Here is an 18,164-nt window from a genome sequence, read left to right as displayed (position 1 = left end):
ATCTTCCCTATTCCATTTTCAGAGCTCATTACATTAAAATAGAAAATGCAAATTATGTTACTATCACAAAATCAAGCAAAGTTTGTTTGGGTTTTATTTATAGTGAGCATTTCAGGTTGAATTTTCTCCCTCTTCACCAGCATGCTAAGTAAGTATTCAGTTTGAAAAGGACTCTGTAACAGACAACTCAGAGAGGCACACAGGCTAGAAGTGCTGACCCATCTATCATGGATTTTATCCTATCACTTACTGATAGAAGTTCCGTTTATTGTTGCTCTGCTATAACCAAATACTTAAAAATTTAGACAAATTTTAGGATTGCAGCCTTGGCTCTCCTCTGATGTTTAAAAGAAAAAATCCAGGAAATCTACAGATCCAGGAGATCTGCAAACAAAAGCTATTTGCTATTGATATGTTGTTTAAAATGTCACCTTGTAAGTGTAAAGTGGACAACACCTTTATTAAATATGTTTAAAAACTATTCCCATTCATATATGAAACCATGCTCATAATAACAGTGACGAAAGAAACATCATCAGTGTAAATAAGGTAGAATTTGGCCTATGTAATCAACATGATGAATAAAAAGTTTACTCTGAAAAAATATGAAAGAAAAAGGGTTGAAAGTTAAAAGGTTTAGACATACAAAAGAAAAAGAATAAGGGTTAGATGAGTAAAGATCAACAGGAAAACACCAGATGCTTTTCCAACTATATCTACTGTATTTTCACTACATACTATGAACAGGACAAACCATGTTTGACATGGTGGGGTCATAAACAAAAAAGTAGCAGAGAAAAACAACTTCACTACACTAACTGCTCCAGTGTAAGACAATATTATTACCACAGGAAAAAAACACCCCTTTATTCTGCAAAATCTTTTACCTTAAATGTTTGTCAGGTTTGAGCAAAGTGTTGATGCGATTGACTATCCAGCTGAAGAGGCGCCCATACAGGGCTTTGGCCATGGCATCTCTGACATCAGTGGCTTTTTCCACAGTGTTGGGACGAATAATTGTTTCTCCTCGAGTCACTACACAGTGAGAGGTGAGGGCCTCTTGCAGTTCATCTGCCTGAATACACAGCAGGGATGCACCTGGGACGGAATGTCACAGGTATAGCTCAGAGACAGATTTTGGAAGGTGACTATGTTAGAAGTACCCAAGTCGTGAGGTGTGAATACCCCTCTCAGTTATAACCCACTCATACAAGTCACTGCTGTTCTCTTTTTGCTCCAAAAAAGGGATATTTCTTTCCCAGTTCCACAATATTTTTCTATGGCAAGGAAACATACAAGAAGATGGTGTGAAGACTTCATTTTTTCCCAGGTGTAATTACTAAGAAAGTGCAGCAAATTTCTGGAGAACCTTTGCCTCTCTGCCTCCTCTACCTCCTAGCAGCTTATAATGTAAGGAATTCCTTCTAAAGAATTAGTGAGCCATATTTCCACAGGCAAATGTGGGGAACATGGAATGAGCAACTGAGAAAGAAACTGGGAAAAAAATGCTCAATGTGTTAATGAAGTTCTCCATCAAATGTTCAAATAACCTTGGAAAAATTCCAAAGATTTTTTCAGGCATCTGCAGTATTAGTCATGTTTCCTGTATGCCAGTGCACTGGTTAGTCAAATAAGATGCATAATATGGAAATTTTTTTATTTTCTGCATTTGAATTCAGGTGGGCTTAGAATTAATCTACTTTCAGTTTTTAATTATTCTTGCAAAATTTCCATGTGAATACAATTTTCATTGATACCTCTCTTACTATAAAATAAATTTGCTATAAAAATACTAAAGAAAAAAATAGTTAAGAAAAAACACTCACAGTTTTCAAGGGCTACAGGATTGGAAATGTTGCTCTTGTCAATCATATGTTCAGATACTACTGCAGAAAATTCAATGTTACCCACATTTAAAATGGCAGCCAGGACACTGTACACACTTCCAAGTTCCTGAAAAGTATATTAAAAAAAATGCAACACTTAATAGCCAGGTAATTTGTCTCTGTGCTTTATGCCATGGGCATATGTGTGTGTTGTTTCCTGCTGTCTGCTATGTGCCCACTACTTCTAGGGGTGCTGTTCCAGTAATTATTCCCATTCTGTACTTAGCAAAGTCTTTCAAGAGTAAAACAGACAAAGAGGGCAAGACAAACCATAGCCTAACTTCTCTTCTCTACTTGTTGACAGGACAGAGCTGACCAGAAGTAATGAAATCAAAAACAGTGGTGTGCATACCCTCTTACATAGAAAGAATTCAGAGGTTATTTATATCTACACTTCGCTGTGCCTGCAGGTGTAAGCATGTCTAAAGATTTAATACCTAGATTAACAAAAAATAGAAAAAAATCTGTATTGATGTTTCTTGCATCATGGAAACAAAGGTACTCCAAATAATAGGTCTATATCATCTCCCACCCATGTCATCAGAAAAAGTTTCTCAGGGAGAAGAGTGAGGCCTCACACCTCCAATTTGGCAAAGCACTTTATCCTTCAAAATGTCAGTTAGGAACTCACCAAAGCATCTTAATGTGGACTTTGCTTAAACAAAACTAGATTTCAAATTATTTAGGAGGTTCTGCCATGGTTTAGTTGCTAAGGTGGTGTTAGGTCATAGGTTGGACTTGACTATCTCAAAGGTCTTTTCCAACCTAGTTAATTCTGTGATTCTGTGAAAAGGGACTCTGTCATGAAAAAGGCTGTTATTACTTTGGACAGTGAAGTGATATACAGTCAATATACACAAATACACAAATAAATTTAAAGTAATATTTGGAATTAATAAAATAATGCTTTCATTGCAGGTTGGACTTGGATTTTAGTTGCAAATTTTCATCTGAACAGTGTATGTTTATCATTATACCTGATGATCTGAGTGTTTTTTATTCAGAAAATTCTAGGTGTACCTGTAAAGCAGACTAGCAGTCTGTGACATTGTATTTTGAAGCATAGCATGTTTTATAAATAGCAGGTTGAAAACTTTTGTAGCAGTTTTATAAGAAGCAGTTCTTAAAATCTGATTGGTATTTTTTAACTATGAGCTTTTTATAATTGCACAGCATTTTATCCATATTATTCAATACTTTGCTGGTACCATGTCAGGCATCATTTACTCAGACAAAATCTCTAATTGCTCTAGAATACGTGAGCTTGTTTTCAACACTTTCAGAAGTTAATCTAGCAGTTAATAAATAGTGATTCTAGTGACAGCAAGACAAACTGGATAAGCTCACTCTAAAAAATTATGCTGAGGATAATTGGCACACAGTTTACTTAGGATTAAGCACTCATTTTCATTTTAAGCTTAGGGACACAGCTGAAATGCAAAGAAATGGATAGCTTAACTTCTGCCATCATGCTGTACAATATATATAGCTGCTGACATTTTTCTGCCCTTTTCCAGTGTGTTTGAAATCTGGCTTGATCTGTCTCATACAACATAATTATTGTTCCCCTCAGGCAGTCCTTTCTTAATATTTTTGCTGTGCAGCCTGAAATAAAACTGTGACTTTTAGACAGAGAATACTGACAGTAGTTACTTTTAAAGCCTGTCAGTCAGTTAAAAGCAAATTTCAAAGAAATAAAGCTTTGTTTAGGTCTCGGTTTTAAGAAGATTTTTCCTGTCCATAGCTTTCTGCTAATAAAACACTGAACATGCTTATATAGAAATTCCTCTTTGCACTGGGATGAATGTCAAAGCTTAAGGCTGAACTACTAAAAAGTGAACTTAGGAAAGAGATTCAATGTCCTATGGGGTATTTTTTTCACTGAAAAAAAATTGTCTTTGCACATGTATCCAATATCAGAACGTCAGTCAGGGAAGAAGACTCTTCCTTCACTCCAGCAAGCACAGCCTCAGACAGGTTAATTCACCCTGAGAGAGATGTAAGGCAGGCTGACATGGCTGGGGCTCACAAGTAGCCACAAGCAGATTGCCTGTGGCACTCGGCCTGCTTCTGAAACTGCAGGGTTCTACAGGTAGATAATTCTCCACAGAATCAGCTCCCAGTGGCTTGCTGAGTTAATCAAGTGAAGATCCACGCTAGAACTACACAATGCAGCCAGTGACCTGGTTATAAATGCATCTTCAATGTACATGGAAGGCCTCTTTTGGATGATCAAGATAATTGTTTCTACACATACAAGTGAACAAAAGAACTGGAAACAAAAACAGCCTTGCTGCTTTTCATGCTTTAAATTAGGACTTATCAAGGTCTCTGGTGCTGTGACAAAACTGCTATCAATGCTGAACCATGAATGTCCTTTCATGCTGCTTCTGAAAGGTGAAAGCACAAGTGAAAGGAAGTGATAGTACAGGTGTGATATTACTAAATGCAGTTGTGAATAACACATAGAGGAGAAAGAGACTGTGAATGCCACTGCTACTACAACCTAATGCAAAGTGACTCTGGAGGAACAAAATAAGTGAATACATCTGTTCTGCTAGCTATTTCAAATATTTACATTGAGGTAAGCCAGAAACAGTCAACTGAAGTGAGCAATTTTCTGTGAAATGCTTCTTACCACATACAGTTTTGTCAGAGAAATGAAAACATACATCCATTCTGCAGCACTAGTGCTGAATTTCATGGATACTGTATGGATCATACCTCTACTATTTATATTGTTTATAAATAAAGTCAGAGACAAATGACACCTGTGATGCACCAGTTCTTGTAAGGCAAAACTAGGTCACAGGATAAGATTTCTTTCCTTTACAAATTCAATAATTTTTAAATTTTAATTCTACCAAAGACTAACTGAGGAGAGGGGTTTAACAGCTAGCTGAACAATGATATGAGATCAAAAAGAAAAAATGGGTTCAGTTACTGTTTAGTGATGAGATTCATCTCCAAAGGGATTTAAGAACTTCATTCAACTTTGTCCCCGGAGCTGTGAAAATGTATTGAGTTCATCAATACTCAGATCAGCTCAATGCATTTTTAGAACTCTCACCATGGACTTCCTCTTAAAACTGAGATGAGGCTCATATTCACAGGCCTAAAATTATTGGCTAATAAACTGTTACAGCATAATTTTCTATGCATTAAATTTGTTAAAGTCTTCCCCCCCAAATTACTCAGCTGTGCTATGTTCACTGATTTCAAAGCCTTGATGGCTAATATAATTTTATTGGTTTACCAATGCCTTGAAATCTTAAAAATGAAATGTTGCTATATAACAGTAAGTTGACCATGCAAGATCCTAAAACATAAACACAATATGCTAAAGGAACAAGGGAGATTTTAATGCTTTATATAAGTTTTTCCTGATTAAGGTAGCTGGTGAAGTTCACAAATGAAAAGGGTTATCAGCACTCACCTCCAGTGTAAAACCTATGACTTTGAAGCACTGTTCTATTAATTCAAACTGAGACTTATAAAAGCTATTGTTCATGAAATCTTGCACTATTCTGAAATGATCATTTTGCAGATATCTGAAAGAGTTGATGGATACAGAGTTAGAATGTAAATGAGGCTGAGAATTCAACACCACCTTTCTTAGTAATCAATTTATGCAAAAATAAACTGCATTACCTGGGAGGTCTACATTCTGGCAGTTTATAATGTGCCAGTTTTTTCTTTTCTGCGAGACCAGCATAAATATAATAAAAAATATGGAAATTTTTCTCTCCTCTGAAACAACAGAAACAACAAACTGATTTAGTAATACAAGCATGCTACATATATTGATGACACACATACTATCACTAAACGCTATTTTAATAACAGGCAAGACTCACACAAAGTGACAGAGGACTCTGAAAGATGCATTATTACACCCTTTTCATGCCATTGTGTGTTTGTCCTGACACTGCCAGGGTGGCTGCTCAGTGCTAAAGGAGTGCTGCTCTGCCCTTGATGCAGTTGGTAGATCCTGCGTGAGATCTTGCACATTCCTCACCCACCCACACTGAAAGGGCTGCTTAACTCCAACTATTTTAAAAAACCTTCTGACTGTGGGAGAGGTATATGCTCTTGGTTCACTGAGTGCAGTAGGTCTGTTGTATTCTTTTGGCCCTGAACCAAGAAGTAGACATTCAGCAACAAGGACTTATGACTTGGCATGCTTTGCCTAGATGATACATGCCCAAACCTAGGACAGAGGTTTATTACATATTCAAGTGTGCTCCTTATGAGAAGAACTAGGTGAATATTTGCAACCATGACTGAGCCCTGAGTTGCCCAAGTCAGTCACTACTGAATGGCAAAAAGGAGTTGTGTTCAAACCCCTGCTTTGTGCATAGGCTTAGATTTATGTCTCAGGGGCACCATTAAATCATAGAACCATAGAATGGCTTGGGCTGGGAGGGACTTTAAGGGTCATCTAGTTTCAACTCCCCTGTCATGGGCAGGGACACCTTTCACTAGACCAGGTTGCTCAGAGACCCATCCAGCCTAGCTTTGAACACTTTCAGGGATGAGGTATCTCAGCTTCTCTGGGCAGCTTGTTTCAGTGCCTCACTACCCTCACATTAAAGAATTTCTTTCTAAAATCTAATCTAAACCTACTTTCTCTCAGTGTAAATCAGCCCCTTATCCTGTCACTATATGTTCTTGCAAAAAATCTCTCTCCATCTTTCTCGCAGGCTCCCTTCAGGTGGAAGGTGGCAATTTGGTCACCCCAAAGCCTTATCTTGTCCAAGCTGAACAATCCCAATTTTCTCAGCCATTCCTTGTTGCAAAGGAATAATAATAATAAACAAAACACTGAACATGCTTATATAGAAATTCCTCTTTGCACTGGGATGAATGTCAAAGCTTAAGTGCTCCATCCCTCCAATAATCTTGGTGGCCTTCTATGGAATTTCTCCAACAGGTCTACATTTCCTGTAGTGGGGACCCCAGAGCTGGATGCAGCACTGCAGGTGGGGTCTCACCAGAGCAGGGTAGAGGGACAGATTTCTCCCCCTGACCAGCTGCCCACACTGCTTTTGGTGCAGCCCAGTGCACATTTGGCTCTCTGGGCTGGGAGAGCACATTGCCGGGTCATGTGCAGCCTCTCATCCACCAGCACTCCCAAGTCCTTCTTGGCAGGGATCTTTGACCCATAATCCTCTATAAACAAATCCTACTAGATGTTCCAAAATGGAAAACGACCAAACAAATAAAGAAATAGGCTACAATACTACAGGAAATTTAGAGGAATTAAATCCAAGTGATATACTTAACACAATAACCCAAAATCCCACAATGAAATGTACACATGAACTATTAATTAGTTTCTAATTCTTTGCACATTCTTATTTTATATATCACATGGGCATTTTTATAAGATTTGTTTAAATAACCCAGGAAGCAATGAAAAAAATCTGGAGTAGTTTTCAGCTAGCTTCCAGATTCATAAGCTATCCATATACAACTTTTAAGGAAAAAAATCTAGGTACCTCATTCATCTTTGTGTTTTGAACCATGGTGATTTACTGCATCATAGGCCTACTATGTAACTCCCAATTAGGTCAAATACAATTTTCATACTTACACTGCCTGGTGGACAACTCTGGATTTTTCAAGGAGGTACTCTGAAATCTGAGCTCCTACTACAGTGCCACCACAAGTGAATTTCATTTCCAAATATTTTCCAAATCTGCTTGAATTATCATTGATGATAGTGCCTGCATTCCCAAATGCTTCTACAAGGTTGTTCACCTGGAGAATCTTCTCCTGCAGAGTCTTGTTATTAGCCTGGATATGAAAAAGATATTGCTTCAAATTATCAGTTATTATTCAAATTCATGCATTTTTAGGTGTTCCTTTAATCTTCTCATTGGTATTGTGAAGTGCATTGTGAAGTGTGACATAATCAGGGCACCTATTCCCATGGAAATTATATGGAGAAAAAGAAAGGCGCATATATATATATATATATATATATATATAATTAAATCTGTGAAAATATAGCAATCCACAGAACTAAGGCTGTTCTGGAAGAAATTACACACATAATGATAACAACACTATAAACTAATTTCTATGGTTTCTGTGTTTTTGTGGCTCTGAGATGGCCAATCTGCTTTTAGGATCTTTGTTAGCATCTGGTTACTGCTCCACTGCACCATACCAATCAAGTAACTTGCTTTTATCTCATCTTGGCATGCGAAAAATGGCATTTTATTTAGACAGTTATGGCCACCACTTCCCAGAATGACTATGTCCCACTGACAGCAATCTGGTTGTGGAAGGATGAGAAGCTTAGTACTGCTTGTGTAACTTGAAGGCACTCAATTAAACAGGGATCTGACTAAGTCACAACCCTCATTGCAGTGGTACTTTTTTTTGTGGAAACCGCAGTGTATTTCCAAGTGACCCTGGGAAGGAGGAAGGAGTAGATAGATCAGCATCATGTTCTAATGTTCTCAGGAAAATGTGTAACAGTCTCACCCCACAAGCAATGCCCTGTCCATAGGTTCAGCCCTTTAGACCCAGGATAGCAAAGCCCTAAAGCCTTACAGGGATATCCCCTCTGCCACTTACCTTGCCGAGGACAGTGAGCTGCTGAACCAGCAGATGGGCACTCTGTGTCTTGCCAGCTCCACTTTCTCCAGAAATAACAATACACTGCAGAGAACAGAGCAAGACTGAGCTCATCACATATCTCTCAGCTGGCAGAGGATGTATTTAGACACCTCATCCATACCTGATCAGAGTTGTATGTCACCATGGACTGATAGCCTATGTCAGCAACAGCAAAAATGTGAGGAGGGTTGGCAGTCCGTTTGGCTCCAATATACAGTTTGGAATGCTAAGCGTAAGAAAATAAAATTATTATCACTGTCCTTTAAAAACTTGGGTTTTTTAAAGTTTGGTTTTATTTTTAGATTAGTGTACAGCATGCTGAGGTTTCCAGCAGTGTTGTTTTCTGAGGGAGCTGTTACTGCACTCACTATACCATGAATCTGTATGTACTTAGGAATATAAGAACTGCTAAAACAAGAAGTGCAATTTTCTATAATTTTAGCCCTGATTACACTATGAAATTCAATTTATTAGAAGAAAATTTACTGTTGTCAGACATCATAGTTCCAACTTATTTAAATTTATTTGTGCTTCCCTTCCTATTAGTATCTCTACATGGTGTTGATCTTAAAACTTGAGATCTTTTCTGTACCTGTAGTATCTGATAATTAATAACCCCAAATTATTGTATGATCTGACTTTAATGTCTTTCCCCTTTTGTATAATAGGGAGACAAATTCCTTTTTGAATAATAAGGAGACAGATTTCACAGAAGTTAATATTTTACAGGATTGCTTTCTGCATGACCTACACTGTAGACATAAAGACACTAGAAATTAATTATTTTGGAGTTTCTCATTTCTGTGCTGAAATTCAGCAAGCATTAATTAAGAATTTTTGTCAATGTGCACTAGAAAGAACATCTCTACTGGTAATTCTGTTTTTCAGAGTAAGCTAAAATAAATCTCAAGAATGGTCTTACTTTATTCTTAACACAAATATTTATATTTTAGTGGAATTTGATGCTAGTTGAAAATAACAAAACCTAAATTTTCACACCTGTGAAGAATAAATATCTATGTTCCGAAATGGATTGACAGCGATGAGTATGTCCCCAACGTATGTGTAGATCTGGTCCTTGGCATAACCCTTCTGCAACTGTTCCGTTACTGTATTCTGATGGAGAGGGAATAGGATCCGTGAATCACATGGCGGGGAAAAGAATATTAAGAAAATGTATTAAATATTTATATAATTTCAATGAGAGAGGATGGGGAAGGAAGGTAGTTATAGTCTGGAGTACAATGGATCATGATCAAAAGTAAGTAATATCTTCAAACACACTGGCATTTCTAATTTTTTGTCTTTGAATAATACATACTTACAGATCCTCAAATGGCTGTAGAAAAAGGAGTTAATAAGTACTGCTTCCATTCAGTTCATCAGAGGTTTCCATGAGACAGTCTTGTCTACATTTCTACTACTAAAATTTCATGTAACTCATCACGCAAGAGATTGAGTCCATAACTGCCATTACAGCAGCTCTAACATTACTCTCAGTTATGATACAATGTGGGAACCCCAGCCTTGTTTTGGGGCCACATGTGGTGGTGAAATTCCTCCTCCAACCCGTGCTTCCAAAGAAAAACTCCGCAGGCTTAGCTGTTCGGTCTCAAGGCAGTTTATTGCTAGTTATCTAACAGATTATGTTCTTGGACTGCAGCTATTTGATCAGTGGCCTGGGTAGAGGCACACACACACACCCTGACATCCTCTCTATCTGCTGTCTTCTTCGTCTCTCTCCCCGCCCAGGGTTGCTGCTATCTTTTATAAGATATATTACGTATAACATGTTTACAATTATTCCCCAATACCTACTACCTACGTTGCCAAGTGTTTTTCTACTCTAAACCAATCTGTGAGTGCCAACATCACCAAGAACATGGAGGCAAGGAAGAAGAAGGAAGAAGGATGGGTTCAGCCCACTTTCCTCCATCTTAGAACTTCTGACCCCCATGTAAAAAGTAAAAACCCCCCTGTACATGCACTAAAACCCCCCTGTACAATACTAAAAAAATTTCCCCTCTACTTCGTAACTACTTATACTATACTATCTAACCTTTTGTGATTGCTTGTTCCACCTCCAAAGTTGGTAATTCATTCCATGGCTCAAACTCAAAATCACAGTTGTTTTTCAGCTGTCTGCCAGGGTCTAGAATGCTTCTGACCAAGGCCTGGAACCTCTAAAAATGTCTGAGAGACATTTTGAGTTCCCACAATACAACACAGATGTTCAACTGTTTCATCCCCAGTAATGTAAACAATGAGGCATCTTTCCCTAATAACAAGCAGCCTCTGCTGTGATTGTTCTTTGCTCGTGTAGAGCCAGTTCCCCCTGAACCAAAAGAAAGAAGGGCCCATTAGTGGCATTCAAATTTCTTGATGTAATTTCCCTCAGCTTCTTCTGCATACACAGCTGGGTATATAAAGTGCCTGGTTAGGTTTCCAATCAAAACAGGCCACAGAGCTGAATGAAGAAATTCAAACCAGCCTTGAGACTAACCTGGGGGTACATGTGAAAATATTTAGGCTCCATACCCACTGGAACAGACCAACTGGCAGCAGAGGACTACAGAAGGAATTTCTTTCCTTCCTCATCTATCTATTCACAGTGTTGTACATTGTGTCCTGTTTAATACACATACTAGCCGAATTCTCACCAGCTGCAGAGGCTGTATTTCCTTCATGAGAAAACATAAGGATAAAATTTTGATAAACTTTCTGGTTTAGAATGCTTTCTTTTCTTTTGGCCAGAACAAGATTCATGTTACAGAATTATTTCAGGGGAACTTCTGCCCTTTCTGAAATTACTTCTTGCACCAATAGAAGGTCTCTTGTCTTTCTCATATGATGGGGCTATCTAAACTGTAAGAAAAATTTGAGTGGAAGAAAGAATACAATTTTGAGAAGCTACCATTCACACATGAAAGTGGTTTTAAATTGGATTTGATTTAGTAAAAGCACATAGTCAAACAATGCATTTAGACAGAGGCTTCCTGAGGATTTCCATGAATGCTTCACCTCTGAGGAGATGGGATATGTACCAGTTTGTCTGCTTTTTTTATGTAATAAAATCTCTTTATCTTCTATTGTTTGTATGTATCATGGTAAAAGGAAAAAAACCCAAAAAGCCCACAACAGTCTTACTCTTCCCAATACTAAAAATGCTTAAACATGAACTTTGTCCAGTAGATGAATTTTGTGTTAGTTCAATTACAATTAACTAAACATCAAGCTACTATAACAAAGCTCTTAGGAAGATGGAGGATGTTCTGTGAGCTTTCAGCATGATACAATTTATCAGCTCAAGTGCCACAATGAATATTCTGGACTGCCAAAAGTACAATATACCAGAGAAGATTTGTGAATGTGAATTATAGTCAATGCACAGCCCAGTAGATGAAGAATGACAGTTTGTTTACAACCAGTGATGGCCTCCAAGACCTGCAGATAATGTGCTACAGCCTGATTCTTCTTTCTGGTTTTCAAGCTTAAAGCATAAACACAGCAGATTTCCTCCCTCCCTTATGTCATGTTTCCCTGCACCCAGTGGACTAATTTTTGAACTTTGACAAACCAGTGGTATTTGTATCAGTAATTTGGTCAAAGGCTTACCAGCAGGCATTGACACATAAGAGGCTCAGCTGACATAAATGAAACCTCATGCATTTCTACACCAAAATAAGTTAATTAGAACCCAGTCTGGGAGAGTATGGTGAGCTAGTTTAAGACAACTCTTGGTGTTCAAGCAACAGGGCTGGAAGGTCTTGGACCTAGACCAATTTCAGGTTAACACACCACTGCAAACTGGATACTTAGCTGTAATAAAATCCAGTGACATAAATCCTGTTTAGGCAATGGCGTTAGCTTTGAGTTGGAACATTTCTTACACAGTAAATCTTGTCTAAAATATTTGGCATAAAGTGGTGAAATGTCACTGTACACTTACACAACTGAAGTGTGAGAATACAGTTGATTTTGAAGATCAACAGCACACCATTTAGTATTGATTTGTGATTTAATATGTGATTACTCCTCTTCAGAAAAACAGGAAAAAAGAGGTTCTTACCTCATCCAGTACCTCCAAGGTTGCTAAATCATCTACCTCTTCTTGGTTTGAAACTAGTGACTTACTGTAGTTCCCTTTCTTTGTGTGAATACGTTCAAATCTAGAAAAGAAGAGATACAATCTCCTGACGTAAGGAAACAGAGCAAATCTTGCATATGCAACCATCTCGGAAGCCAAAACATTCTAGCTCTCCATTGTTCTAAATTTAAACACACAAAAAGGTTTGAAAAGCAGGACAGGAGTCAACTCCTTGGTACAGCACACCTGTACCTGACAGTTCAAATCTATGATTTGATCCCAGAACTGCTACCATGAAGAACTTTGTCACTTTATAGATCCCTGCTTAGATCACACTCCTACATCAGCTGCAAGACAGGAGCTTGGCAATACAAGTTAAAAAAAAAGAACGCATTTATAAAGCATGTAAGAGAGAAACTCTGGCACCAACATGCAAAAAGATCCTGCAAACAGTTATGTATAGGACAAAACCAGAGGTGTATGATGAAATAGTACAGCAAAGATGATGCAAACAAAGCACTCAGGATGGAAACATTTCTAGCTTAGCAATAACAGTGCTCTAAAGTCTGGCTGAGATGACCACACTATAGAGCAAAGTGCTACAGAACCACTGGGGTAAGTGAAATACATCTTGACCAAATTTTCTTGGACTCCCTAGGAGAAAAAGTCATACATGAGAAGGAAAAAAATTTTCAAATATCTTTCTTATCAGTTAAACTTCAAGTTTAACTTTAAATTTGTCTTAGATTTCTCCTTCAATCAAACCATAAACTCAACTTTATGCAGCCTTATTTTAATTAGCAAGAAAAATCCCAGAGTCTTGGATCATTCTTTATCCAAGAGTAAAGGCATTGCTAAATAGAGCAAATATAGCAGAGAATGCCAGGTTTACAATTAGTTATACTTGTTTTGTGAGATGAGGGAAAATAAGGGAAAGAGAAACTGCATAAGTAACAGCAGAGTTCACAAACTAAATCAAGCTCAGATATGTAGTAAGGCACAAGCACAGAAATACTATTAAGTAATTCTGATCTCCTGATATGACCTCGCTCCCTTTGATGCAACTGGTGGGAAGGCACCTCTCAAACACAAGGAACCCTGGTAAACTGAGACAGCCAGTTGTGTGAAGCACAGCCAAACTGTTGTGTGAAGCACAACACTCACTCTTTATCTTAATCCCAGACAAGACCAGGGAAATTCTTTAATTAATTTTGATATTTGGATATATGGCATAGGTAAAAGTAGTTTTTTACACAGGTAAGAATACAGTGAACAGATGACGGAAGAGAGAGTGTAGTCTCACCAAGATGGAAAGTTAGAGTGAGTGAGCATCACACAGATGTGGAAAGCTGAACACCCACAGATTTACTGCATATTTAATGGGCTGTACCTGTTCCATGAACATCACCTAGCTCATGAGTGCTGCTTCAGATCATGCTGGCTGTACACTGAAGAGGGATGTTGGTGCAGAAACTCAAGCAGGCACCAACTTGGTGCAATAACTAACTGCCAGGACTGAAAAGGGAGTGGAAGAAACAGGAAATTATGCCCTCCCAAACTGTAAGTGCACTCACAATCTGGATGATGGAAATCCAGACAGGAGTGCACTTCATCTATCACTTCTTTCAATTTCTCTTGTCTCTATCATTCCTTGAGGATGACAGAATGGCCGGTCCTCATCCTGGTGCCAGTTTCTTCCTTTTTATACAGGTGCCAGGTACCACTAGAGTTTTTTAATTGTCCACAATGTAAAGGCAGGAGCTTCACACCCATGGCTAACTAATTCTGCAACTTTAATATCTAGATACATATATAAGACTTCCTTGCAAGAGCTACCATAGTTTCACAGTTTCTGTGCCAAAAATCACAGCACAGTATCCACAGTGAGACAGCTAAGTCACCAGGAAGCAAAATGAACCAGAGGACTGACAGGATCTACATTATCCTAGGTTTGACCTATTCTTCCCTTTCCTTTGGAATCCAGTTTTACCAAGAGACCTGTCCTGTCCTTGCAACAACAATATGAGACCACTTTTGGTAGCATGTACCTCCAGGTTGTATTAAAGAAGAGGTGGTAATATAAAGATTTAATTTAACTCCTCAGCCTTACATAATCTGCTGCTGTTTGATTTGCATTTGGCAGCTAAAGGACGTTACTGAATCCAAAGTCAGAGGTGCAGACAATATCCTACCCTCTCAATAGAAATCCATCCCCTCTATAATTCACACTCCTATTTATGCCTCCTTTTAAAAGGTTCATTTGAAAAAAGTTAAATTTGGACAGCTGAAACGTTTTCTCCTTTGTACCTGTATGAAGGTTGTTTTGTGTCCAGAAGATGCATCTAATATCAGCGTGACTTTGAGAGAGAGCTATCAATATGCACACAAGGGAAAGATGTGGCAATTGCAGGACTATGTCAAGCTCTACTGTTCTGTTTTTTCTGTTGCTGAAGAAAGACCCTAAGGAAAACATCTGTCAAGCTTTGCTTTCCATTTCTGGTGGAACTGTTACACATTGAACACATTTTTTTTTAATATGTTAGATCTTAAATGTTACTACATATCAGTGAGAGAGTGGTATTTCCCAGGATTAGTTTCAATTACCATTTTTCATTTAATGTAAGAAACTAACACAATTGCTGTGCAGGAAGGCAGGAGAATGCTCCAGTCATGGACACTTTTCTTTTTTCTATTTTTTTTCTTTGAAGGAAACAGATCTCTGTGTATGCCAGGGAAGTTTAATTACATAAAATCGATCCTTCTGTAATCCTCTTCAGCTGACATTATGAGAACACTAGCGTCTGTTGGACTAGATTATATTCTCCATTCTCCAGAGTACATAAGAGTGGCAGATTTGCAGAACACTATATTTTTCCACTTTGCTGTCAAAGGGCACAGACCCCTCAAGGGCAGTTATACTGCTTCACTCCAACCACTTAAAAAAATCCCACGTCAGTGCTGTTGACATCAGTGCTGAAGTTTCATTAAGATCATGCACATAGACATTGTGAACTGAAATAACCATGTATCTCTGCTCTGCTCAAAAATATATTGGAGGCATTGGATTTTACAAGCATGCCCGACAAGCAATTCAGGCAGCTAAAGGCGAGAAACTTCAGTGCAGTAAGGACAAGAAAATGAGTCAAGGCAGCATTGTTTCTGTGCATTCTTAATGCTCCCCTCCCCCTACTTATCTTTCAAGAGTCAGTTAAATCAAAATGAAGCAACCACAGCTTTTCTTTTTCAAATTGTCAGAATGTATTTAAAAGATTTCTGATAGTTCCAAAAATACCATGAAAAGGAAAGTGTGACTCATGATGCCCTGCTGAACTCTCTGCCTAAACTGGTTAAAGAATCATCTACAGACTAAGAAGTGACAGGAAAAGGGTTGGCATTAGTCTGAGTGTAAAGAAGAAACTAAAAATAATGAAGTTTTTGTAAGGTGAAGGTGGAAACAGCTGTACACCTCCCAGAAGTTACAAAGAGCAGTAAAATGACAAAGAGGCAACATAGAGAAACCTCTACAGGATCTGTCATTGCTGGTGATTCTAATTGTCTGGAGGCTGAACACAGCAGTATTAATTCACACTTAAAATAATTTTTTTTTTCTTCACAGATATAGCTTGTGAAATCTGTTTAAATAAAACTACAGTCTGCTATTATGAAAAATTTGTACCTGACTTACAAAGTGTAACACTTCAGTGATAAGCCTCCAGCTGCATCTGCACAATGCTTTGCAGACAAACCTGTGCTCCCCTCTGTATTTAAATGATTGACAGCACTGAGACTACAGGCTGCAGTCTCAGGGAGCTGTGTTGCAGCTCATGCAATGCTTCTGAGAGCACACTGTTGCCCTGCAGAGCTATGGGGCTTTTGATTCAAAGGTGGCCTGTGCCCAGCTCTGCACAATCTGTTTAACAAAGTTCGTGATGCTTTTCCATGACCTGTAAATAAAGCAGATTATTATTCCTTCACAACAGCCTCAAGAAATCGCTGTATCCCTGACTAATTTCAGGCAGACGTATGTATTCTTAACTGAGCAAATAGGGGATCTCTAAAAGGACTCTGGGACTGGCTCCTCATGAGTCACTCCCACACACTGTGCTCAGAGCCATACTGAGACGATAAAGGGGAAGCTCCATGGGTATGAAGTGCCTGCTGAAGTGTCCCACCTTCAGGAGAAATAAGCTGCTGAGCAAGTGGACTGACACAACAGTACAGTACCACTTGCAGTGCATTTCTCCTGAGGAGTTCTGAATGCAGGAGGAACATCTTCCTCCTGTTTTCTTCATTCGGGCAGTGCTGTTGTCCATTGTGTTATATAGAAGAACATTATTCAGATATAGAGATGTGTTTCAGCTATGGGACTGGAGATCTGTTTATTCTAAGGCCTTTGTTCCCAGAACTCCCTACTGCCTCTACAGCCTGAGAGAAGTTTGCAGCACAGCCAGCCCTCCTACATAGGAGAGTCCTCAATGCAGAAGCACACACTTCTTGGTATAACAAAGGTCACACTGAGTTCCAGGAAAGGAAGAACTGGCCTCAAGGGATCAAAGATTGAACTGGAATTCCAAAAACCCCATTTCAGCCACTACTCCCATTCAGATATCTTCTAGAGACCTTGGCCAAGACAGCACTGGACTCTGTGTGTACTATCTTGTACCGCTTCTTATATTGTCTTTGTCACGCCAGCATGGTGATCTCCCATCCTCTCCTTACAGCCTGCCCTGCAGAGCTGAGCTTGAAGGATTGCTGTCAGCTGCTTTCCACTGGCAGCATGAGTCAGAGAGATTGGGACAGAGTGAACACTCAGCAAATGGGTGACACAAGTTTGTGTAATCAGGAAAAGTCACAAAAGGAAACTTTATGGTACTCCCTGCTTTTAATAGGAGTCAATAAATTGACAACCACCTTTGTGCATGTTGTACATGAACTTCTATGAAATTATCTCCCTGGCCTTTCCAAACAGTTACATAGAGCAACTGTTTAGTATTCTGTTACTGATTTCAGTGCCAACCCCATATGGCCAATACAGGAGGACAAACGCCTAAGAAAATAATTCAGCTCACCTAAAATTTTGCATCATTTTGCAGTAGAATAGGTCTCCTTCCCATAATTACTCAGAGTATATAAAGATAACTCTTAATCTGGGGACCAGAGTCATTTGCTGAAATCTAGGTACATTGAATACCCCTCGTATGTACAGCTCGTTTCTGGAATGACTCACAAGTCCCAGAAAATACACAATGTACTAATCATTGCATATTTCCACAGAGATTATTGTAAAAGCAGTCAAGAAGAAGACAGCCGAACAATTCAAGATAAAAGTCTTACAAGCTTGACTGTCAGGTGTAGATGCGACAGTTCTGAAGGTTGTTTCAAAGACAGCTATTTCTGTTGCAGAGTAAAATTCTTTACAATGCAGGGATTTTTCCCCTCTTTTGACCTAGCAAGAAGTGTATTTTTAGAACTGTTTTGGAGTATATGCTGCAGTACTCATTTTTAATAACTATTTTCATCACTAATTGTGTATTTTAACAGCTATACTGCTATACTGAAAG

General features: G+C 38.6%; 1 protein-coding gene across 1 annotated transcript in view; it reads right to left on the bottom strand.

The window, feature by feature from the left end:
• MYO3A (myosin IIIA) overlaps positions 1-18,164 on the bottom strand; it is a 137,408-nt gene that overhangs the window by 43,366 nt on the left and 75,878 nt on the right. Inside the window, exons 10-18 of the mRNA XM_031504179.2 lie at positions 12,586-12,685; positions 9,516-9,632; positions 8,638-8,742; positions 8,475-8,558; positions 7,483-7,685; positions 5,538-5,636; positions 5,323-5,437; positions 1,827-1,953; positions 888-1,098 (exon numbers count right to left, since the gene is read on the bottom strand). Coding sequence (XP_031360039.2) covers positions 888-1,098; positions 1,827-1,953; positions 5,323-5,437; positions 5,538-5,636; positions 7,483-7,685; positions 8,475-8,558; positions 8,638-8,742; positions 9,516-9,632; positions 12,586-12,685 — 1,161 coding nt within the window. The remainder of the gene's footprint in view (positions 1-887; positions 1,099-1,826; positions 1,954-5,322; positions 5,438-5,537; positions 5,637-7,482; positions 7,686-8,474; positions 8,559-8,637; positions 8,743-9,515; positions 9,633-12,585; positions 12,686-18,164) is intronic.

Source organism: Lonchura striata, chromosome 1 (assembly GCF_046129695.1).
Source record: "Lonchura striata isolate bLonStr1 chromosome 1, bLonStr1.mat, whole genome shotgun sequence".
In the NCBI taxonomy this organism is placed as follows: Eukaryota; Metazoa; Chordata; class Aves; order Passeriformes; family Estrildidae; genus Lonchura; species Lonchura striata.
Note: the sequence above shows the minus strand (reverse complement) of the source record. Positions and strands in the feature narration are given on the sequence as shown.